Source organism: Camarhynchus parvulus, chromosome 4 (assembly GCF_901933205.1).
Source record: "Camarhynchus parvulus chromosome 4, STF_HiC, whole genome shotgun sequence".
NCBI classification, from domain to species: Eukaryota; Metazoa; Chordata; class Aves; order Passeriformes; family Thraupidae; genus Camarhynchus; species Camarhynchus parvulus.
Window position 1 is genome coordinate 27,688,033 of NC_044574.1, and position 22,708 is coordinate 27,710,740.

The 22,708-nt window shown below is 43.7% G+C and overlaps 2 protein-coding genes across 2 annotated transcripts; both read left to right on the forward strand.

Annotated features, from left to right (window-relative positions):
* Window positions 1-412: 412 nt before the first annotated feature.
* Window positions 413-7,431, forward strand: SRD5A3 (steroid 5 alpha-reductase 3). The gene is made up of 5 exons (XM_030947504.1): window positions 413-656; window positions 3,617-3,768; window positions 4,156-4,350; window positions 5,504-5,626; window positions 6,082-7,431. Exons 1-5 carry the CDS (start codon window positions 427-429, stop codon window positions 6,339-6,341), a joined length of 960 nt encoding a protein of 319 aa, XP_030803364.1. The 5' UTR covers window positions 413-426; the 3' UTR covers window positions 6,342-7,431.
* A 1,316-nt stretch (window positions 7,432-8,747) lies between these two features.
* TMEM165 (transmembrane protein 165) lies at window positions 8,748-18,529 on the forward strand. The gene is made up of 6 exons (XM_030948323.1): window positions 8,748-8,927; window positions 10,518-10,743; window positions 13,115-13,290; window positions 13,971-14,153; window positions 16,271-16,376; window positions 17,643-18,529. The coding sequence occupies exons 1-6, from the start codon at window positions 8,748-8,750 to the stop codon at window positions 17,717-17,719; spliced, it is 948 nt and encodes a 315-aa protein (XP_030804183.1). The 3' UTR covers window positions 17,720-18,529.
* Window positions 18,530-22,708: the final 4,179 nt, after the last annotated feature.

Sequence of the window (22,708 nt, forward strand, 5' to 3'; positions counted from 1 at the left end):
TCATACAGATCAACAATAGTGATATTAAACAGGACTGTGTGCAAAACTGAGCCTTGGGGAACCCCACTGCCAGGGGGATGCAGCACCATTCGCCACCACTCTCTGAGCCCGCTCAGCCAGCCAGTTCTTAACCCAGCGAAGGGTACAGCTGTCCAAGCCGCGGGCTGCGAGCTTTTCCAGCAGACTACGGCGGGGAACCGCGTCTAAAGCTGTCAGACAACACGGCCCGGCGCTGCTCTGGGCGCGGGGACAGGGACAGCGGGCAGTGCCCGCGCTCCGCAGCGCCGCTCGGGCTCCAGGGTCCCCGCATTTCCCGAGAACGGGAAGCGGAAAGGACAGCGCCCCCGTCGGGGCGGGGCGGAGCGGGGCCGGGCCCAGCGCCGGGGCAGGGGCCGGGGCGGAGCGGAGCGGAGCGAGTCCGGGGCGATGCTGGCGGCGCTGGCCGCCGCCTGGTCCCTGCTGGCCGCCGCCTGGTGCCTGCTGGCCGCCGCCTTCCTGGCGGCGCTGCTGCTGCTCCGGCGGGCCCCGGCGCCGCGGCCCGGTGGCGCTGGCCTGGTGATCTCCGGCCTTTTCCAGGACCTCATTCGCTACGGGAAGACAAAGCGCGGGTGCGGGCAGCTCCCGGGTTGGCTGCGGCTCCTGCAGGTGCCCAAGAGGTGAGGAGGGTCCTGCTGCCGTGGCGGCGCATAGCGATGGCCGTGCACGTCTCCGGTACCGGGCGCGCGTCTCGGGTACCGAGTGTCTATCTCGGGTACCGGGTGTGTGTCTCGGGTACCGGGTGCGTGTTTCGGGTACCGCATCCGGAGGTCGCGGCAGTGAACAAGCAGCACACGCCGAGAGCACGGCGGGGTTTTGTAGAGTTGGGCTCAGCTTTGTTGCTCATCTGGTTCTGCAGATGAGGAACCGAGGAGCGTAGAGACTGCGAGCGGTCATACAGAATGCGTGTGTTCCAAATCGGAACAAAAACTGAATGCCTCGAATCCCAGTCGCATGCGAGGTCCCCAAAACAAACCTCCCTGCAAGACTCGGGTCAGGCACCTGGGAGTGTGGAATCCTGAGTAATTGTGACTCTACAAATATGCTGCAGGTTGACTGTCTTACTCCAGTTCGTAGTCCTTGCCTTTTCCCTTCAAGGTTTCTTTTTGAAATGTGGCCAATAACAGCATAGCAACACAGCAATCTAGACCTTGCATGAACAGTCTCTGATAAGGCGAAAGAACCACCGCATTATCCGAATCCACCTTAACAGATGTTTGATGAAACACAATTAAATGTATGTATATGTTTAGATGTGTAATTAAATGAATTAACTTAAATAGATATTTAGTGAAATCATGAAAGGAGGCAGTCCCCCCTCCACCCCCCTTTACAGCTTTTTATATGTTTCTGGTTTTATATATTATGGGATTTCTTATTTTTTAATCAGCTGAGATTGATGACTAGAACTAGTCTTTGACTTGAACGTACACCAGACAGGATCTTGCAAGGCCAGCAGGACAGGACTGGGAGGCTACTTAGTCTGAAGATCTGATCTTCCCTATTGTAACAATCTCTGACACATTTTGTATACAAACCTTTCAAATGAAAAGTTAAAAAAAGTTTTGTGACACAGCAAGTCATTCATGGAAAGGTTGTAGTCTTGGTTCTCAGGCTTCATGATACAGAATATACCCATGGATGTGTTTAAAATGTGCAGTACCCTGAGTGAAAATAAGGATTCATAAAGGCTTTGTCTTAATCACTGCATACTGCAGCTTCTTGTCCAAGTTGACCTTTCTCCAACAGAAGTTTCCCAACACCCCTGCTTAGGGAGATTGGTGTCTAAAGAATGTGCTTTTTCAGGGAATTGGTCTCAAGGTCTCAATATGTACAAAGCAATTCTGTTAGTTAATCATAATAATGTCAGTGAATCCATAACCCTTCTACCTGAAGGAATAGAGAAGATCTTGAAGGTAGCCACCGAGGCATTTTCTATTCTTTTCAACTATGTCATGTTTCCAGACAAGTATTGTGTTTTCACTAGCCTGGGCTTGTTTTTAACTTTGCCGTTCTGTCTTGTAAAATATTGTGTTGCATTTCAGGTTGGTTTGGCAAATAGTGAAAATTCCTCTTGTTGAGGAGGGATGACACGTGTACTTACTGCAGTGCTGGTTTGATCTGTAGGTCACATACATCCCCACTGTAATTGGGATTGCTGAAAGCTCGAAGGGTGTGTCGCTTTTAAGTTGCCAGGGCTTGTCTGTGTGCTGGTAGCAAAAATCAATGTGTGGAGAAATTTTCCTGGCGAGTGACAAGATATGAGTCAACTGAGTAATAGGACTTCAGGGAAAGAGCTTGAAACTTGGACGTGATGGTGAGTTTTTGTCAATGTACAAATTCTGTTTGTCTTAGAAAGTGAGGGAGGGGGGTTAAATTTTAGTTCTGCTGTTGTGAATCAGCAGAGAGAATGTTGCAGTTTCTGCTTTGTAGGAGAAGGAACTGAGAAGAAGTCATAATTTATAGGGAAAGCCAGCTGCCAATGGGCAAGGTGCTCTGGAGCATGCAGGGATGCTCGCTGCCACTGTGATTCTGACTTGATCTCTTTTGTGCTCTTGAGAGATACCTGAGCTGCTCTAGGAGGGGTCATTGGTTTCACTAAGCAGGGGTATTGTACCCCTTCACTGCCTCAAGAGACGAGTTTGCGTGTTCAACAGAAATGTGGTCTTCACTTGACTATACAGTTATATCCTAGTTTTGTACTTGTAGTTACATTGTCAAGTCAAGGCTATCAGCATCTTCCCATGGGACATACTTTATCTCTTTGCAGATGTTTCCAGAAGTCCTGATTTTTCTTCACTGCCAGAAGGACTTCTAATTTTAAAAGCAAAAGGAAATACTGAATCACCTAGTTTGAGCTGGATATTGTAAACAGCTGTAGGCTGTTTTACTCAGCCCAGTTACCTGCCTTGCCTGTCATGCCTTGCATTTTGGTAATGCACAGTATGCTTTTATAAGTGCATTACGAGGCTGGCAGATTCTTTGTTTTCTTAAAAATAACAAACGTGTGGTCTTGCCTTGTAATCGCCCAGCAGTGTTGATGGTCACTGCTTTTTTCCTATATGATTGTTGCAGACCTTGAATTTGCAGAAGGACAAGATATTTTAATGTAGAGGAGGGTAATTACTTCTGGGTTCCTTCGATGAATTTTAACATGTCATGTAATGCACCCACTGGAACTGAGAAAAGTGGGAGTGCTGTGAGGTGCAGCAGCTTGGAAATAAGCAGAAAACTAATCTGAATGTGCTTTGGGTAGTGTAAATTAAAAAGAAAATGTACATCACAATTAGTTGTAAGCCTTGAGGAGTACTTTTGCAATGTGTGGATTACACTGTCTCCTCTTTAGTGCAGCTATGGTTAGTAAGGTAAGCTAAGTTAGGGTATTCCAGGCAGCATTTTACTGGGATAAAATGTGTTAAGGTTATTCCTGCTTGGTACCACTGAAGTCCTGAGTTTTCTACTTGGATATTTGATGTGGGCACCAAAATGGAATGTACTCCCCATCAGACAAGCATGTCCTGCAGCTACATCTCCAAGGAATGATGAGAACATTAATGAAAACCCTTTTTTGTTCCCACAGGTGGTTTACTCACTTTTATGTGGTTTCTGTGCTCTGGAATGGCTTCCTGCTGATCTGTCTTTTCCGAGTTGAGTTCCTTGGAGAGTCACTCCCATCATGGATTCAGGACATGCACCATGCTCTTGGCAGAGATTCTCAGAGCAAGGACATGGGCAAGTATTCCAGATATTATAATGTAGCCATATAAATAAAAAACTCGGATACTGAATTTGTATCCAAGTGCTACTTCATTGGTTGCTTTTCAACTACACTCCAAATTACTTTCCTGGTACACCAAGTACCTTTGTCATTATTGAAGATAGAAATATTTATGGATATGCTGGCTTTCAGCAGTCCTTTTAACAGAAAAGGCCAATAGCACCTTCTGGAAGAAATCTTGCTCTGGTCAGCAGTGCCTCACCTGTACAAATATTTTTCCCAGTTAATTTAAAATGATGGTAAAGTTTTGCTGTGGGTAGAGGGAACAGTCTTTTTTAAGCACTGTCAGGGTTAAATTGTTCCTGTCTGTTTCAAAGTTGCTGGATTTTGTCTGTAAGCAGATAGTGAGCACTTCTCTGCGCTCCTGGTTCTCTTGCTCCTTTGGCTGCATAGCTGTCGAAGACTTGCAGAATGCCTCTGGACCAGTGTGTTTTCCAGCGGTGTCATTCATATCGTGCAGTACTGCTTTGGACTTGGTTACTACATTGCTGTTGGCTCAACTGTGCTGTGTCAAGTGCCTACTAATGTCAGGAATGGTAAGTGTCTGCTTAGTTATCATCAAAGATGCAGTTTTGCTCTCATTTGTTTGCATTGTGGCAAATGGTTTCATAGAGAGCTGCTTGTTTGAGAAGTGTGTTAACTGATGAGACATAAAAGTACTTCCTGGTATAGTTCAAAGTAATTACATTTCAGTATATCATACAGTCAGCCAGCATTATATACAAACACAGGCAGGGACACACTTTCATGGTTATGTGCTGAAAGGATAAAGATCATATGCTTTGTGAAGGACAGTAATAGGTACCAGTTCTCAAATGCCACTACACAACTTCAGTTCCCAAACTGAAGAGGAGGTTTTTTTGTTGTAAGCTTTCCTGCAAGCTGAATCTGCAAGGCTGGCTTGGCCACCTCCTTTTTTTTCCATGGAGAACTTGCCACTGCTCTGCCTTGACTCAGGCAGTGTCTTCTTTCCCTTGGTACTGTAATGTTTCCATTAATACATGAGAAATTTGTATTATATGACTTGTTTCTGCCAACACATTCCATTGAGTCTCACAACTGAGTTGCTAAATCCCCTGCACAGGCAAACCATCAGCTGGCTGTAGCATTCCTCCTGTGATTAATTTTTGTGAGGCAGTCATTGCCAAGTTTGGTGAAGTTTTTAAGCACTTTGAACCACGTCAGGCAGGGGGTGGTATGTACATGTGTGTGTGTGTATGTATGTAAGTCACTGTGAGGGAGACAACTGTGTGCCTGCATGTTGAACTGAGCCATGACAACATGTTTAATTAGGATAATAATAGTTACAAACAGTGTTGAATATTGAGGTCTTAGTCTACCAATTATGTGTCATTGCACATCACACTGTATTTCAAGCTGCTGGATTAATAACTAGGTATTTTAGTATAGAGCAGTCAAGGCAAATGAGCTACTACCTGGGCAGCCAAATGATACAGGGTTTCAAGGCCTCTTTCAAGGAGTTAGAGGCTCACTAGTAGAATTTTGTAAGACAGTAACATTTGAGAAAATGTTATATAGTGTTTTGAGATGTTATATATGTTATATATGCATTGTTTGAGATATTATATATGTTATATATGTTATAACACTTTATGTTATATAGTGTTTTGAGATGATGCTTGGAAAGTTACTTCCTGGCCATATATTAATAAAACATGTTTCATTCAGGAAAAAAGCTTTCTGTGCAGATTTGCTGGTATCACATCATAGGAGTTATGATGTACATTTGGGCCTCTCTTCACCAACACAGATGCCTTGCAATTCTAGCTAATCTTAGAAAAAGCAGATCAGGTAAGATGTTTAATTTCTGTCAACTATTTACTTAGGGTTTTTTTTCTGGTTGTTTTGATAGGCTTCTGTAGCTTCTAATACGTTAAACATGAGTGTTTCTCTGTTCTTGTAGTACGTAGATTAAATGAGGCTGTTTGGATGGCTGAAGTGGGGGGAGAGGGTGTGATATGTCTGTATATATAGTCTGTAAAACATAAAATGAAGCTCTATCTTCTAACATCTGAAGGATAGACATGGTTTCCATACTCTGTGTTTGCACAGCCAGAGGTGGCATCTTGTTTCATTAAGTGCAAAGCTGTCAGATCGGATGGAGGTGGATGATGATGATTAATCAGCACATTGTTCTATAATTGTGAGAAGATTATGATGATTAATAAGCATATTGTTCTGTAATTGTGAGAAGAAGAGTTTGTTTAATGCATCTTCCCAGTTAATTTCTTTCTGTTTGCTTGCAGGAAAGGTTGTAAGTCTGAGCCACAGTGTACCTTTTGGAGACTGGTTTGAGAGCGTCTCTTGCCCTCATTATTTTGCAGAGCTCCTCATATATGTTTCTATGGCCATCACACTTGGAATTCACAATGTGACATGGTGGTGTGTAGTGATGTATGTTCTTTTTAACCAGGCACTGGCTGCTGTTTTGTGTCATGAGTTTTATCAGAAAAACTTTAGCTCATACCCAAAGCATCGGAAGGCATTTATACCACTTGTTTTTTAGATAATTTTTTCTAAAGTATTTTCATGAAAACTGGGAATATAAGAGATTAATGGTTTATTAAAACCAAGGTAAAGTCACACATTTTCTCTAATTCTACCTCAAAAGCCCATATTTTAATGATAATCTCAACCAAGTGACCAATTTCTGAGGAAATGTAAGGTCTCTGCATATCATGCAAGCTAAAAAAGGTCTGCTAAAGACCTTAATTCAAAGTGGAGAGATGCTAATTGTGTCTTTTCTCTTTTATAGTTATATCTTACGCATAAAACACTTGCTGTTGTGCAGCATGTCAAAATTCATATATGTGAAAACTATTGAAAGGAGGGAATCATTTGAACTACTGTATTTCACGTCTTGACTAATATTTAAGCATATTTCTTTCCAAGTCTCTTTTCTTTGAATCACTTCAGAGGGAGGCAAATTGTGTATCTTTCTGTGCTTCCCTGGTGACAATGAAAACCAGCCACTGCTTTACAACTGGAAGCGCAAAAAGAGATGGAGAAAGCTGGGGTGGTGGAGTGACTCATGCTCAGCAGTGGAGACAAACAGACCCATTCACTGCATTATCTCTTCTGCACCAAAGTGGTTTTCTTCATTGATGAAGACTGCTTTATCCCTAAACTGGGAAAATGGTGGAAGATCCTCTGACTAAAAAGACAGTAGAAGAGAATTTGCAGAAAATTAATTTCCTTTGTTGTGGTTCTCTTGTCTTTATAGTGGGTTTTTGGAGTCCCTTGTGTGTTAGGGGGGACACAGCTGTGCAGGATGACCATGGCCACGACTCCACTGGTTTCTAAACAGATATAATGAACTGCCAAGGCAGAGCACACACAGAAAACAGTACCTGACCAGCATTGCAAAGAAATTCCTTACTGGGGAGATAATGTAGCTCAGCACAGGGACTTTTTCTGCACTTAACTATTGAATATTTTGGTCCTTCTCATGACACTGGTGTGAATGATCACTTTGTGTGATGAAGTGATATAGGTGCTGGTGTTTCAGCATGTTGTCTACTTACATGCACACATTATTTTGTATATAAGAAGTATTTTTACACAATGAAGTATATCTTATGAATTAAAAGTTTATTACACTGTTTCTATTTTGAATGGTTTTTCAAAATTGAGCTTACGTATTTGAACAACATAAGCAATCACTTTATTGCTCCTCAGGAAGCACATTCCTGTCCTTGCTCTGGGGAGAGCATCGGGGCACACAGCTATCCTGGGGTTCCCAGGGAGAGCATCACCTGGAGTGCTGTGTCAAGTTCTGGGCTCCTTAGTTCAGGAGAGATATGGAGCTCCCGGACCAGGTCCAGCAAGGGCAACAGAGATGGTTATGGGATTGGAGCATCTGTCTTACACAAGGAAAGGTGGAGGAAGCTGGGCTTGTTCATCCTCAAGAAGAGACTGAGAGGGAAATTTATCAATGTCTACAAGTATCTAGAGGTGGGCATGGTGCCAAGAGGATGGATTCAGGCTCGCCTTCGTGGTGCCAACCAACGGGACAAGAGGCAATGGGCAGAAACTGGTACACACGAACTTCCACCTGAATATGAGGAGGATCTTTTCTTCTGTGCAGGTGACTGAGTACCGGAACAGATTTCCCAGAGAGGCTGTGGAGTCTCTCTCACTGGAGCTATTCAGGAACTGCCGGACACAGCCCTGTGCCGTGTGCTGCGGGCTGGCTCTGCCTGAGCAGGGGCTGGACGGGCTGGCCCTGCCTGAGCATGGAGCAGGGGCTCGGACGGGCTGGCCCTACCTGAGCAGGGAGCAGGGGCTGGACGGGCTGGCCCTGCCTGAGCAGGGAGCAGGGGCTCGGACGGGCTGGCCCTGCCTGAGCAGGGAGCAGGGGGCTGGACAGGATGGCCGCTGTTGTCGCTGCCAGCCCGACCCGCTCTGTGATTCCGTGCTCGGGCCCTGCTGGGCTCACGCATACACGAAGCGTTGCTGCGCACTTGGCCAACAACGAAACCGAGATGTGTCCGGGCCGTTCCTATGCGGATTTTTCTGCCGCCTCACGCAGCCGCTGCCCGTCCCTGCCGCTGCGCCCTTTCCCTGCCCGTAGGCAACCCCGAACAGGGAAGGGGCACGCTTGGACTCGCCCGCTCCGCGGGAACGCAGCGCCCGGGAACCTTTGCCCGTCGCCTCGCCACGCCGGGAGCCGAAGGAGGGAGGGGGTGCCGACCCTCGCCCGGCACGCCGGCACACGGCGGCAGCACCGGCCCCCCGGCCCAGGGCGGCGGACCCGGCAGCGCGGCGGGAGGCGGGGCGGGGCGGGGCGGGCCGTCCGCGCGCGCGGCAGGAAGCGGGCGCGGGCGGGGCGGCGGCGGGGCCGCGGCGCGGGCGGTGACGCGGCGGCCTCAACCGGGGCTCGCACCGCCCCCCAGCTCCGTGCTCGGCCGCCATGGGGTCCCCGCCGCCGCCGCTGCTGCCGCCGCTCCCGCGGGCCGCCGCGCTGCTCCTGGCGGCCGCGCTGCTCCTGGCGGCCCCGGCCCGGCTCCGCGCCGCTCCCGAGGAAGAGCCCGTTAGGAAGAAGGAGCCGCCGCCACCGCCGGCGGCGCAGGGAGCGGAGCCGCGGGCTGAGGTGAGGCGGGAACGGGCCGCGCCGGCTGCCCGCGCTGTGCCCCCCGCGGCAGCGCTCGGCCGGCGCCGCGCTGCGCTTCCGGAGGCCGTCGGGCTCCGAAATTCCCCGCTTTTAGCAGAAAAAAAGGAGGGCTGCGTGGCCACCGCATCCTCCCCTTTTTCTGCTAGAAGAGGGACATCTGTGTCCGACATGGGAAAGGGGTCAGTGCTCTCTTGCCCCCGCAGAAACAGCTCAAAGCGGGCTTTGTTGCTGCTCCAAAGCTGCCGGGTTTTTTTCTCTCAACAATTAATATAAATTCCTTTGCGTTAAAACTTAGTCAGCAGTGTTCTCGGTGAGGGGATTCTAGTTCCACTGATCACACAGAGGGATGGAAAAATTCCTGACGTGTGGCTTGGTGTAGCACATGGAGCACGCCGGGTGTCGCTTACACAAACCAGAAAACACTGAATGCTGCAGAAGGTGAAGGAGCTCTGGGAAGTCACAGCGTGTCACACAGAGCGTGGGAGCTAAATATCAACACCAGGAAACTTGGAGCACTGCTGCAAGTGGAATGCTGGGAAGCCGTCATGTCAGAGCAGGCTGCGGGCTGTCTCTGCTGGTGGATGTGCTGGAACAGGCTTTCTCAGCCATCCCTGGTCAGGGATGTGAACGTCGGTATAGAGATATTGGGCCTTGCTTTTGATCACAGATACCTTACTGTGTGTAGAAGTAAACACTTCGGCGAGTGAGTGGGAACTGGAGTGTGCTGGTCTGGTTTCACCACTGGAGAGTCTTAAAGTTAGTTTTCAGCAAACACAGAGCAAGTGCAGAAGAAGCTGATGAAAACTGGCACAAAATTTGGCTAGGGCTCAAGCAGAAAGAGGAAAAGTGAAGGCTAAGTAATAGGAATAAATTCTTTCATGTGAGTGGGGTTAGGCACTTGTACTGGGTGCCCCATCCTTGGAAGTGTTCAAGGCCCGGTTGGATGGAGCTCTGAGCAATCTGGTCTAGTGAAAAATATTCCTGCCCATTGCAGGGGTCTTAAAACTAGATGATTGCTAAGGTTCCGTCCAACCCAACCCATTCTATCAATCTATGAAATTTTAATGCATCTGAGATGCAAAGATTTTGCAAGGGAAGAAAATGATCCTGACCATTTTTGAATGGGCTTTTTTTTCCCTAAGGTATTGTAGTCACCCAGTTTTATTTTGAAGCACTTACTAATATTTATATCAGAAAACTGTTCACGGTTGAGGTCATAAAATGGGTAGGGATTTTAAAGACAGCAATATTGGACCTAAGCTGACCATGTTTTGTTGTAATGGTGGTTCTCATGTTCTGGTAATAGCATGCACAGCGCATTAATGTTTTAATAATCAGCAGGATCCTCTTGCCAAGTGCCTAACTGCCAGTTTGAGGTAGGTGGCAGCCAGGAACTAGTTAATGGTCATTAATGAACATGAGAGGTATATCTGCTTAAAATGTCACCCTACACAGGATGGTGTGACAGGAGAAATACAAGGCTTTGTGTTTCTGTTTATTAAGCATTCAAGCCTAATTGACAAGTGTTTCAGATTTGTTTTGTCTTTTTCTCGCTCCCCCTTCTTACAGAAAGGCTCCTCGCTAGTTGCTCCAGTCCACATTGTCAGTGAAGAGTCAGCTGACAAGACTAACCTGGGCTTTATTCATGCCTTCGTGGCTGCTATCTCGGTCATCATCGTGTCGGAGCTGGGGGACAAGACCTTCTTCATCGCGGCCATCATGGCCATGCGCTACAACCGCCTGACCGTGCTGGCTGGTGCCATGCTTGCCCTGGGACTCATGACGTGTTTGTCAGGTCAGCACGCTGCTTCTTCTCGCTTGTTTTATCTCTTAAAGAAGTGATGGGTATGTATTTATCCAAAAACCTTAAGTGGAATGCAGGTAGTACATACACACGGTTTTCTGTTTGGAGGAGAGTGTGAAGCTTTTCATGTAGAGCATGCCATCTCAGATGGAGTATTTAGGCTCTTTCCTCTAATGAAGTCTTTGTGTTCCCTAGGCTTCAGCTGGAGTTTAAGGAAGGGGAATGAGATGAAGAGCCTAAGCACTTCCTTTGATTTTTGGACTGGTTTACTTTTTTTTTTTTTGCTCCCGTTTAATTAGTGTGACTAAAGGAAATGTGGGAGTGGCTTGTGTTTTTCCTCCTAAGGCAAAAGATTCTTTATATGATGGCACATTTTCCTCATCTGACTTGTGTTCCTGCACACATTGCTGTTTTGATTTGTGCTGGGAGCTGTGTAAGTGGAAGATGGAGGGGCAGGAGTGGGAAGGTGTCAGGGGGCACTTGAGGAACCTGTAGCCATGGGTGCTTAGGTAGCTGTGATTGTAAAATGGAGCAGCTTCAGGTAGACCAGATGCAGCACAGAGTTTGTCTGTATGCTCATTTCTAACCATGCCCAGTTCAGAAATCCTTGAAATAGTGGTGATTGATTTCTACACGCTGGAGACAGCCAGTTCACTGGCACAGGCTGCTTGGCAAGTGTTTCTGTGAATGGTTTTTGGGTGTGTAGCTGTTGCTGTGTATACACACTGCTGCGACTGTTGCAGCTTTAGTTAGAGCAGTTTCCACTTGCATTGTGTGTAATTTCTCCTGCCCATTATGGCTCTCTTTATCTATACAAATTATTTCTTCAAATATTTCTTAATGCTTTCTTATAAAAGCTTCCTTTTTTGCTTTTATCCCCCAGTTTAGAGGTTCCCAATTATTTATTCCCTTTTCAGAAAGAAATTTGTTTTGTTGTTTGATTCTTCCTCCCCCACACCATTTCCTTCTCCTATCTCTTGCCCTTGTTTTATACAAGCTGAGTTTGGAAATTCCTGGGTGGGATTGCCCACCTTGATTTCATGAAGACATACTCACTTAAACTCTTTAGTTCCAAGTAATCTGCTGGAGATATTTTTTTCAAGCCGTGCTTGACAAAATAAATTGTCTTACAGTTCTGATTATTTCTCTGTGTCTATGCTTATATATGTAAGAAATGCTAGGAAAAAGCCTTTTTGTCTAGCTTTCTTGCATTGTTTTACTGCAGTATTTTCAGTCTTTTTAAAGAAGTTTAGTTTAACTCCTGGTTTATTTAACTTTGCAAATAGTACTGCTCTTTATTTATGTATGTGCTGTGTTTATGAGTAATAAGGCTGATTAATTCTGGTCTCATTTTTACTTCTGGTAGTGGCAGTGCAGAATTATTTCTAGATCATGTAATAACTTCTGATTGCATTTTTCAACTAAAAAGGTGTGTACAGAAAAGCACACAAAGCAACTATGCTTCCTTTTATCTAATTGCTTGTGGAATAAAGTAGCAGAAACACTTGTGAGTGTATGGTCCAAACAACCTTGAATATAAGGCGTGGACTTTTTATTTCTTCCCATTTATATAGGCCTTTTTCTGTCAAAAAATGCTAAGTGGTGTTACTTTGTGAAAACTAAGTACTTTGTCCTGGATACACATTTCTTATTTAAGAACTAGTTTTGGCTTAGTTTAATCACCCTCAATACCTCTAAAAAACATGCTGTGAAGTTGCTTTTCAGTCTGTAAGAGGGATCTGCCTTTGAAATAAAGAAAGATCAAAGTTGGTCACATTGTGTGTATGTGGGGAATATGGGGAACAGGGAATAGTAATGTGCACTTGGCAAAGGAAGACAGACTTGGATTCACCCAGCTGGATAATTTGTAGATATGCCTGGTAGATTTACCTCATTGAAAATCTTATTCTGACTTTATCTGGTAAATGAAATGATTGGAAAGAGATGCTATCCAACATGTAAATGGAATTACCTGGGATATACTATGACTAATCTAACAGAATTACAGATGGTAGTTTAATGGTGCGTATGGAGAAAGATGGGACTCGCATGGACCTTGATGGGAAAGATAATGTTGTTTGGACTGGCTCTCAGGAACAGCAGTGCCTCAGCTTTGGCTAGAGTGCATTGTCTGTGTCTTAGTGGACTTCACTCTCTGGCATAACCAGTAATGGTTGCAGTTTCTAGTATGTTATCTTCCAAAAACTTAGAAAATTATACAGAACTAACAAAAGATGCAATATTTATTTATCAGTGGATATTTAGATTTCTGACTTTGCTAGCAAGCATTTCTTAGATGTGGAAAAAACAATTATGATCCTCATGTTTATTTTTTTAAATGACACATTTGTTTTCTTTTCAGTTTTGTTTGGCTATGCCACTACGGTTATTCCTCGTGTGTACACATACTATGTGTCAACAGCACTGTTTGCAATCTTTGGCATCCGAATGCTTCGGGAAGGCTTGAAAATGAGTCCAGATGAAGGTCAGGAAGAGCTGGAGGAAGTTCAAGCAGAAATTAAAAAAAAAGATGAGGAAGTAAGTAATGAAATTGCTGTTGGTTACAGTTGGTGGAAGAATTACAGCTGTGAAGCTGCAGAGCAGCACTGTCATGTTTGGGTTGTTCAGCTGTGTCTGTGACTGATAAACTGACACAGAAAATGTGTGGTAGATGGGATGGAAGTGGTTCCCTGAAGGCTTTTTCAGCAGGTGATTCCAGTCCTGTGGCAAGCCTGGCTTCTTAGGAGAGAAGGGACCTTCTGCTTAGTGTGGGTGTTTTTGATGTGTTTTTAATGCGTTGCTAGCAGAGAGGACACCAGCAGCTTATTCTTGGCTCTACTTTTATTTCTTCTAATGGTCGGACACTTTATTTGTAAGCAGTTCAAGATTGACAGTAATCAAAGGTTAGAGCTGGTTGCAGCTATATATATGTATATATGTGTGTATATTTCCAAACGTGGAGATATACACACATACACAGTATGTGTATATATGATGTATACACAGTATGTGTGAATGTATGCACAATGTGTGTATATATAGCTATTTTTTTGTAACAGTGACTATAAATATGTTGATAATGCAGCAGGCAGTGGCTAATAACATTCTAGAAACGAAATATCTAACTTTATTGCTAAGTGTTTCATTTGGGTTGTTTGGATGACATTTTAAATTTTATGGTTATTTCTTGTTTTTTTTTTTTCCCTTGACCTGCACAGCTTCAGAGAACTAAACTGTTAAATGGGCCAGGAGATGTGGAATCTGGGCCAGGCACCACTATACCTCAGAAGAAGTGGCTACACTTTATTTCACCAATCTTTGTTCAAGCTTTTACTTTAACATTTTTAGCAGAATGGGGTGATCGTTCCCAATTAACAACCATAGTCTTGGCTGCTAGAGAGGTGAGTGTTGCAGAGTCCCTGCTGTTCTTTTGCCTTCTTTGGGTTACCCATAGAGGGATAAGAAACAAAATACTCTTGCAGGAGCTATCAGATTCACACCTGCTGCCTTGATGTGCCTCACATAGTTTGTGTCAAGACCTGACAGTAAATGCACTGAAGCTCTGTGTAGTATTAAAACTACCGTTACGTGATTGGGACTGCACTGGCATTTCTGGAAATAGCTGCTTTATGTCATGCAGCTGACATCAATTGGGGTTTGTTACAGTGTTGAGAGATGTTACAGAAGAGATGTTTCATTGCTCATTGTGGTCATTCAGTTTTAACTGGGTAACTTTAAAAATACTTCCATTCCATCAAACTTTAAACGCTTAGAAAGATAACCTCCTCAGATACCTCTTGTTAAAATATGAGTTAATATGGTTAATATAGAAGGACAATAAACTCTAAACTGCTGGGCACTAAGTAATGCTGTAAATCAAATTATATTCATTGTGGTGATTAGAGTGTATATAGCTGTATTACACTTAAAGGAAGATGAAGGCTTATAGTCAAGCTTTTAATAAACATGAGTAGCTTGCCTATGCTCTTTCATGCATTGAGATAACTTACATTTTTTTCCCTAGGACTCGTGCTTCTTTCAGGTGCACTTTCAGACGTTCCCTAGGGATAAATCAGGGCTGTGTAATGAAGGAGGCTGTAACCTGCAGGAACCTCTTGTCTCTGTTGCAGTGTAGGGAAGATGTTTAGAGCTAACAGCAGGAGAGGATGATCTCATTGTTCTTGGGAAAAAAGGAGGCACTACAGCCTCTGCCCAATTTGCTAGGCAAGTTGCTCAAGCCCATCTTTTTACCAGGGGTTGTTGACTTCTGGTTTGCATTTCCTAAGTGTCCCCTTAAGAAGTGTCTGTCAGACTCTTTTTAGTCTGGTTTGTGAAGTGCTGAGCATTGTAGTTAAAGCCTGTGGGCTGTACCTGTAGAATATGAAATGCTCATAAGAGTGCTACCAAACAAAAAATGAATTGAAGGTATCTTGATCCTGGTATTCAAAATCAGTGAATAATTAAGATGGAATGGGGGGATGAGATCCACCGTCTGCCAGGGAGGGCTGTATAGGTAATTGCTGGCTGTAGGGGTATCCAGGGATTCTGGGTCCTGCTCCTGAGGGCCCTGTTTGTTCTGCTGGCCCAGCCCTGCTTCTTCCTGCCCTTCTTGGTGCTTTCCATCCTGCTGACTGCTTGGTGCTTGCCACCTTTTCTCACTGGCTTGTGGTTTTGGTTCTTTTGGGCTAGTGACTGTTGTCTTCAAACCACAGAATTTCTTACAGTTTTGCTGTTTGCCTCTTTGAGATTTCATGCGTTCCTTAGGTGATGGCAGCAGCTTTTTTTTTTCCTTTTGGAACTATAAGTGTCACATAGAAGTGAGCAGGGGACACATGCTGTCCTTAGCTGTGTAATTTCTAAGGAGATCTGAGAAACCTTTTTATGTACTGCAGTTGTTCACACACTGAGGAGCTGCTTGTTATTCAGTGATGTGAAATGCTGTTGTTGACAGTAAATTATAAAATAATTTATGATCCTCTGGACTTCGGATCTTTCTTGCTTATGCTTCCCTCTTTGGATGATGGAGCAGGGCAGAGTGTGGAGCACAAGTGGGAGAAGCAGGGCAAAGAACTTGGAATGCTGTAGCTGCTGAAAGCTTTCATTTGCAGTTCAAGGACTTATTTTGCTCTTTCTTTATAGATAGGTGGGTGTTCTTCCAGCTGATGCATATTGTGGTTTTCAACAGCTGCCACCTTCCCTCTAGAGGTTGCTTATTGGTTTAACTACAGCAGAGAAATTTCTGTATCTATGATTAACAACTTAAAGATGCTGCATGGCTGAAACATGCTATATACTTCTATCTTAGGCTGGGTTTAAGTCTGTCTCACCAGCTGATGTTCACTATTACTAGTCTCTAGGACAGTGCTGAACAGCAGAGCAGATGAATCACCAGACAGCATCCTGTGTGCTTGGCAGTTTGCAACCAGGGAATCAAAGCACTGCTCTGAGGTTGCTGTAGGACTAGTGGGTTTTCAACAGTGATTATTTATCCCTTTGTGCTTTTTTTTTTCCCCCTTAGGACCCCTATGGTGTGGCAGTAGGAGGAACAGTGGGACATTGCCTATGCACTGGTTTAGCAGTTATTGGAGGGAGAATGATAGCACAAAAAATTTCTGTTAGGACTGGTAAGTGAAAACTCACTCAAAAAAAAAAAAGTAATGCTGGTAATGTTTGTGGTGTAAAGAGCTGCATGCTTGGGAACAGTGTTTCTTGAAACTTCAGGAAAACCCATAAAAACCGATGGTTTGTTTTGGGTTATTTGGGGATTTTTTTTGAGTTTGTCTTACATCCCAGCTCTTTTTGCTTCACTACTACTACTTTTAGGAGACCAGAGAAAGGAAATACACTATTTTAAATGGTCAGTATTTATTGTTTGACAGTGGATAATAGAAATTCTTTTGCAGTTCTGAGTCTAGACTGTCAGGTGAGCAAGAGAACTGCATCCTAATGACTTACACCAACCATTTAAAAGCTGTAAGAACTACTCTGTATGGCATAAATGATTTTTTTTTATCATACCTGCTAATTGCAACAGGCAGGACCAGTAAGGTTATATTGGGTTGTGTGTTTTTCCTTAACTTAGGTTGCAGCTTGCTTCCACTGTCAGTCCTATGATGTGGTGAGATTTCTTGCTCCCAAGAATAATCCTGTGAAGCTGTTTCCTATATGTGTTCATTCAGAATGTTTGTTCTGTAGTTGCAGAGGCGGTAAAAAACCAGCTTCACTGCTAAAAGTGAAAGATGCATGCTGTTGTGTTTGTTTCCCAAGGAAATTGGTGACAAAATGCTAATCTAACAATGGTTTCTTATGCTCCAAGCACAGTGTGGATCTTGAGCCACAGAAATAGCCTTAGATTAAACCAGAGATCCTTCTGGCACGTTAGTTCGTTTAAAGAGTTGGGGAACATATGCAGTGGTGCTTTCCCAGAATTCTGTCCCAGCCTCTAGCAGATTGTGGCCATTGTAAGCAGTTAATGTTTTTTGTAATTTTTTTTCAATACAGTTGCCTAAAATGTGTAAAAAATGCTGAATATATGTCAGTCATAATTGATGGCTTGCTCTGGCATGAGAATATCCTGTCCTGTTTTCTGCCATACAGTCAAATATCCAACAGCAGGTGTTAACCTAGTTTTATACTGGCTCAAGTAATAAGTTAAACCAAGTTTCCTTCTATGGGCCAGAATATATTCTTGGAGATGCAGTTAGACAGTGGGTTGGCATATGGGCATCCCAATACTGAGCTAGAGACAACATCCACTGCTTGTAGCATGAATTTTTGAGTAAGGTTGTTTGGGAATCAGACTTTTTTTTTAAAATAATGTCTGTAATGTGTCATGGAATATAATTACTTTTTGATATCTAATTTCTTCTTGTTTTGTGTTTTCTTTTCAGTGACAATCATAGGAGGCATTGTATTCTTAGCATTTGCATTTTCTGCACTATTTATAAGTCCAGACTCTGGTTTTTAAAATTTTTCATTGCTGTAAAAGAACAAGGATTGGAAGCATCAAGCAGTTATCCTTGTGCATTTTTGTATATAATGTACAGAACTCTAGTTAAACAATGCTGAAGATGAGACACTGAACTTTTTATAGCAGATGATTCATGGGACTGATGCATTTATGGACAGCTTCTGCACTGGAGATCTGCTTATTGTCTGGTTTGTTTGTGCTGTGGTGCCTGCTCCCATGGTGGGATTTGAATGGTTTTCTCACTTGCTGGACCTGGCTCAGCTCAAGGATCTACTCTCCGAAGTGTTGGAAATTCCTTTTTCCTTCCTCTACACAAAACCAGCTTTCCTGTTTTTTCAAGAGCTGATTCTTCAGGCCTCTTGAAGCAGACTGTGTTAAGGAGAAAACTGCTGATTCCACCTCCAAAGATGGTGATTCCATGGTGCACCTGAGGCTGGATAATCTAAGCAACAAGAAACCCGGGAGCAGTTCCTATGCCATCCAGTGGCTGAGCCAACCAACAGAGAATGTTATAAATTAATTTAGAGGGAAAACTTCTTAATCAGGGATTTTTATCAGGAAATTGATGTGGGGTGATTAACAACCTACTGTGTTCAATATGCAATCTGGCTGGAGCTAGTATTATTTGACTTTTTAATTTTTTTTTTTAAATATTAAGGTATACAGAAAGTAATGAAGCGGTCCAACTTAACCATGTTCTATTCCCAGGACTGAGAAGTAATGCAATTCCTAGGTTTAGATGTATTCCTGATTTTTCTTTTTAGGAATAGAAATGTAATCTGGAAGAGTGTTAATAAAACATAGTGTTTCAATTTGTGTTATTTTCAGTTTGGTTTTGATGGCTGCCATAATTCCTGCCACAAAGGTTTACCTATTGATTATGTACTTTAGGTAAGGAAAGTTTACTAAATTTATTTTTGTTTTTGGTAAGTGCCAGTGTTATGAAGCCTTGGAAAATGTTGAGCACTGAAGATAGATGGGTTCTGGAAATGCATGCTTATCTCTGCTCTCCAATGGTGATTTGGATTCTGAGCCTATATAACCCACTAAGATCTACCTTGTGGCAGTCTTGGAAGTTAGTAGCCATGGTGTCTAATATTATGAACCTGCCCTTTCTTGAAGCTGAAGTACAAATGGAGCATTACAGATTTGATTCCATTTGTAGATCAGAAACAGAACAGCCCCTAATCCTTCTCTTAGGTTTCTCTTTACAGAAAACCCCTTAATGCCACATTTCTCTTAAGACCATAGCAGTGCAATGCCAGGCACTCACAGTGGTTTGAAAACAGGCTGCCATTTTGGACTCCAGGTCTATGTGTTCATGTCTTGGCCCAAAGGAACTGTATGGTTTAGTGGTTTGGGGGTTTTTTGGGTTGTTTTAAGGGGTGTTGTTTGTTTGGGTTTTTTTTTTTTGAAGCAAACTTTGTAGCCAAAACCTGTAGCCTCTTCTTTCCCACAGTCTAAGGACCCACACTGTCCATGATGAGTTTCATCTCCTGTAAGGGAGTGCATTTGTAGCAGAGGTCATGTTAAAACAAGGCAGGAAAGTGGATCTGCAAGGAAGAGCCTAAACTTCTGTTTGTATTAACATAACTTCTTGTTATGTTAATCAGAAGTGGTGCCACTGGACATTCATACAGATCCCTCCCAGGCAGGGTAACTGTGGTGCCACCTGATTTTTAAATGTAGTTGGGAAAAGACACAGAATTTTTTTCTGAAAATCCAAAAAGCCAACTCAGTTCGCCATGTAGAAAAAAGCCAACCCATGCTCTAATTGTAGAAGCTTCCCAAAGTTTATGTGTGCTGCTTAATGCTATTTTTATATGAAAAGTTAGGATCACAGGATCAACAGAAGAATGAAGCTGTTCAAGAGGTTGCTTGTAGAGTTAAGCATTAATTTGCAGAACAAATCTCTGCAACTTCCACATCTGTATTTTACTATTACGAACTTACACAGATGCCAAGTACTGCTTTTGCCCAGTCATAGCAATGTATTTGGCTGCTCTCAAAGACCAGCTGGGTAGGTTAGTTTGAATAGTGCTGTTAAGAGTACCTTTTTATTTTTGTTAAAGCACAAGCATTGACTTGTTGGAAGTCTAGCATGAAATTAGATAGCTCGTGAAATTTTACTAAAAGCTTTGAAAAGTGCTTCAGTAATTGCTACTAGTGACAGTGATTTAACATTGTTGAGTGCCTGGTGGAATTTTTCGCAGTTTAAAGAATCGAGTTGGGATGTAAGGAAAGACTGTTGAAGATGATGGAGGGATCCAGTGACACATTCTTAGCAGTGCTGTGTCTGCTGTGCAGTTTCCAGCACAAACTTGGCCTTGTCCCTCCACAGTGTCTCAAAGGACTTGCACCTTGGCCAGCTCTCACCTCTTGGCTGGTGCAGGGGCTGGGATTTTAGCATTTTTAACAGACTTCTTGTTGTAGCACACTGCCAGCGAGAGGGGTGTGTTGCTGTTCTGTCTCAAAATACCTGGATACTTGAGATTTAAGCAATATGGAGTGTATGGGCATCTATATGTAATGTAACCAGCTGAGCCTCGATTGCCACAACCCTGTGTGCCTTCTTGTTCTTTTGTAGCTGGAGAATGTGAAATGCAGTGAGTGAGAGCTCAGGTGCTGAAGGGAAGGCTCTGCAAACTATTTTGTCTACAACATGGGAAACAGGCAACTGTCCACCACAGGTTTCCATCCATCCTGCAGCTTTCCTTGCTGGGGCGAGACGCAGCTGATTGCAGCTGCTGCCAAAGGAACCTCAAAAGCAGTGTCCAAAATAGGAATTTACAGCTCTGACTGCCCATTGCACCAGCAAAGTGCACATTGCCAGCAATTCCTCACTTCCACACAATAGGAATCAAATGAGATGATGGTCAGTTCTACTGAGATGGAAAATTCTCACATAAACTGAGATGTTTACAATGAGAAAAGCTTGTGGTTGTTATTTTCAAAGATGCCTATTATTCCCAATCCTTAGCTAAAGCCTGTCTCTTAGCTAAAGCCACTCTGTATATGGCAAAGTGCAATAAGCCAAGACTAAAGTAAACTAATCTTCCATTCTGCCAGGACAAAGTTTTTCAAAGGAAACCTGTTGAACCAAAGTACAGGACCAGATCACCAGCAAACCTGCTCTGCTAGGGTAAGGCCAGCAGGTGTGTGTGTGCTGGGCTGGTGCCTGGGCTTGCTGTATTGAGATCTGTGAGTCAGACACCAAGTTGGAAAACTGGAAGTGAGAGAGGGGCTGTGTGTGTTCCCTGGGCACTGCAAGAGGCAGCCCGCTGCCATACAGGCTCTCCCTCACCTCAGCTGCCCCTCCTGCCCAGGCTGGCTCTGGAACACTGCCACCAGATTTGTGTGAGCGGTTTTGTTTCTAGAAAGAGGTTGGTAGTTCAGTGTACTTCCATGTTTGTCCCAGATACTGTGTATGTAAAAACAAAATCCCATCTTAAATCAAGAGGATCAGACTGTTTCATCCTAACAGAATCTGAGTTATTCTTAATTTCCAGAGCCATGGAAATAATGATGTAATGGTGCTTGCTGTACTGACGTGGCATTTTTCCAGAGATGACCTTGTATGGCCTCTGAAGTCAGCATCCTTGGCAAGTCACAGCGACAGGCTTCTGCTAATGGAGATGCAGGGTCATTTCTGCAGCATTTCCCACTGACGAGGGCACTAGGATAGCTGTATGTTTCTTTGGGAGTACTTCCTTTTCCTTCCCAAGGGAGAATGCACTTGCAAAGGGTCTGGCAGTGTAGACTGTGCTACAAAGAACACTAGTAAGGCTCTTGCTATTTTATGTTACCCTCAAACAGCTGAAATCTGGAATTTATATCACTAATGCCTGAGAGTCAGAAGTGCAACCAACCTTTGGATTGCTAATCTTTACAAGTACTTAACAGCTTCATTCTCTTATAAACACGGGTTTTGTTTTCAAGCTTGCATGACAGCAAAATACCATTTAAAAGAATTGCTACAGGTGTGGCAGCAGTTGTAATTACCACTCTTCTTCATGATAAGTTTACAGAAAAATGTACTGCTGTTTCCAAAGTTCACTTTTAAGAAAATTGACGATCTTGCTTGCTCCATGCTTTCAGTCTTATCACTGATGGGTGGTGACAGTTCTTAACTACAGCTACAGCACTTCTACAGCTGATTTTGTTTCACTCCAGGGGCACAGGGGCCCTATGGCATATAGAAGTAATTTACAGCTTGCACAACTATTATTTAATTCTCAAAGGCAAAAGATCAGTATCTTCCTCTGGACATCCAGTGTGGTATTACAGAAAAAGAAAGTACTGCAGACTGTAAAAATGGCTAACTGTATTTTTAGTTTCTCTAGGCATTCAGTTTCAATTACACAATTTTCTTCCCGCCCTCCTTTCCCTAAACATTTAATTAATTTGGAATTATTAATGTTTACACTTTGATCAGTGTAAAGAGGGTCAGACCACCCTGACAGGTTACATATTATCACACAGCTCTTCCAGGCAGAAGCTACATCCTCTCAACAAGTTGTGTTTGCAGCTAAATGCAAGTCTCTGCTTCCTTGCTCAGTGGCACAGCCAAACATTTCAGACCAACTCTCCTCCTTTTAAAATACTGCTCTTTGACATTTCACCAGCAGAAGAAATACCCTGGGAGGGGAGTGGTGGCACCAATTTAGAGAGGCATGTTTTGCCCATGACAGAAAATGAGGGAAGGGCTCTGCCCAACCAAACCTGCTGCAGTGCTCTCCATCCTTTGGCAAGAACAGGAGCTGTAGACATGAAGGTATGAAAGCAGTTTTAAGTTGTGCACACTCAATCCAAGTGCTGTGTAAGTAAATTCCAAGGCAGTAATGTAAATACACAAATCAGAGGTCTCTAGCCTTTAGAGTGGGGCATCAGTTTATAAAGAGATACAGAGAGAAGACAAGGAAAAAATACAGTATGCATTTTACTGAAATCTCACAAGTCATTTGTCTGGGTAGGGGAGAGAAGATA

Bases quoted from the DNA above. Each gene is read 5' to 3' on its own strand.
- SRD5A3 (XM_030947504.1), top strand. From the start codon at position 427: ATGCTGGCGGCGCTGGCCGCCGCCTGGTCCCTGCTGGCCGCCGCCTGG. The intron at 657-3,616 runs GTGAGGAGGGTC...TTGTTCCCACAG, and splicing joins CTCCTGCAGGTGCCCAAGAG to GTGGTTTACTCACTTTTATG. The intron at 3,769-4,155 runs GCAAGTATTCCA...GTCTGTAAGCAG, and splicing joins TTCTCAGAGCAAGGACATGG to ATAGTGAGCACTTCTCTGCG.
- TMEM165 (XM_030948323.1), top strand. From the start codon at position 8,748: ATGGGGTCCCCGCCGCCGCCGCTGCTGCCGCCGCTCCCGCGGGCCGCC. The intron at 13,291-13,970 runs GTAAGTAATGAA...TGACCTGCACAG, and splicing joins TTAAAAAAAAAGATGAGGAA to CTTCAGAGAACTAAACTGTT. The intron at 14,154-16,270 runs GTGAGTGTTGCA...TTTCCCCCTTAG, and splicing joins TAGTCTTGGCTGCTAGAGAG to GACCCCTATGGTGTGGCAGT.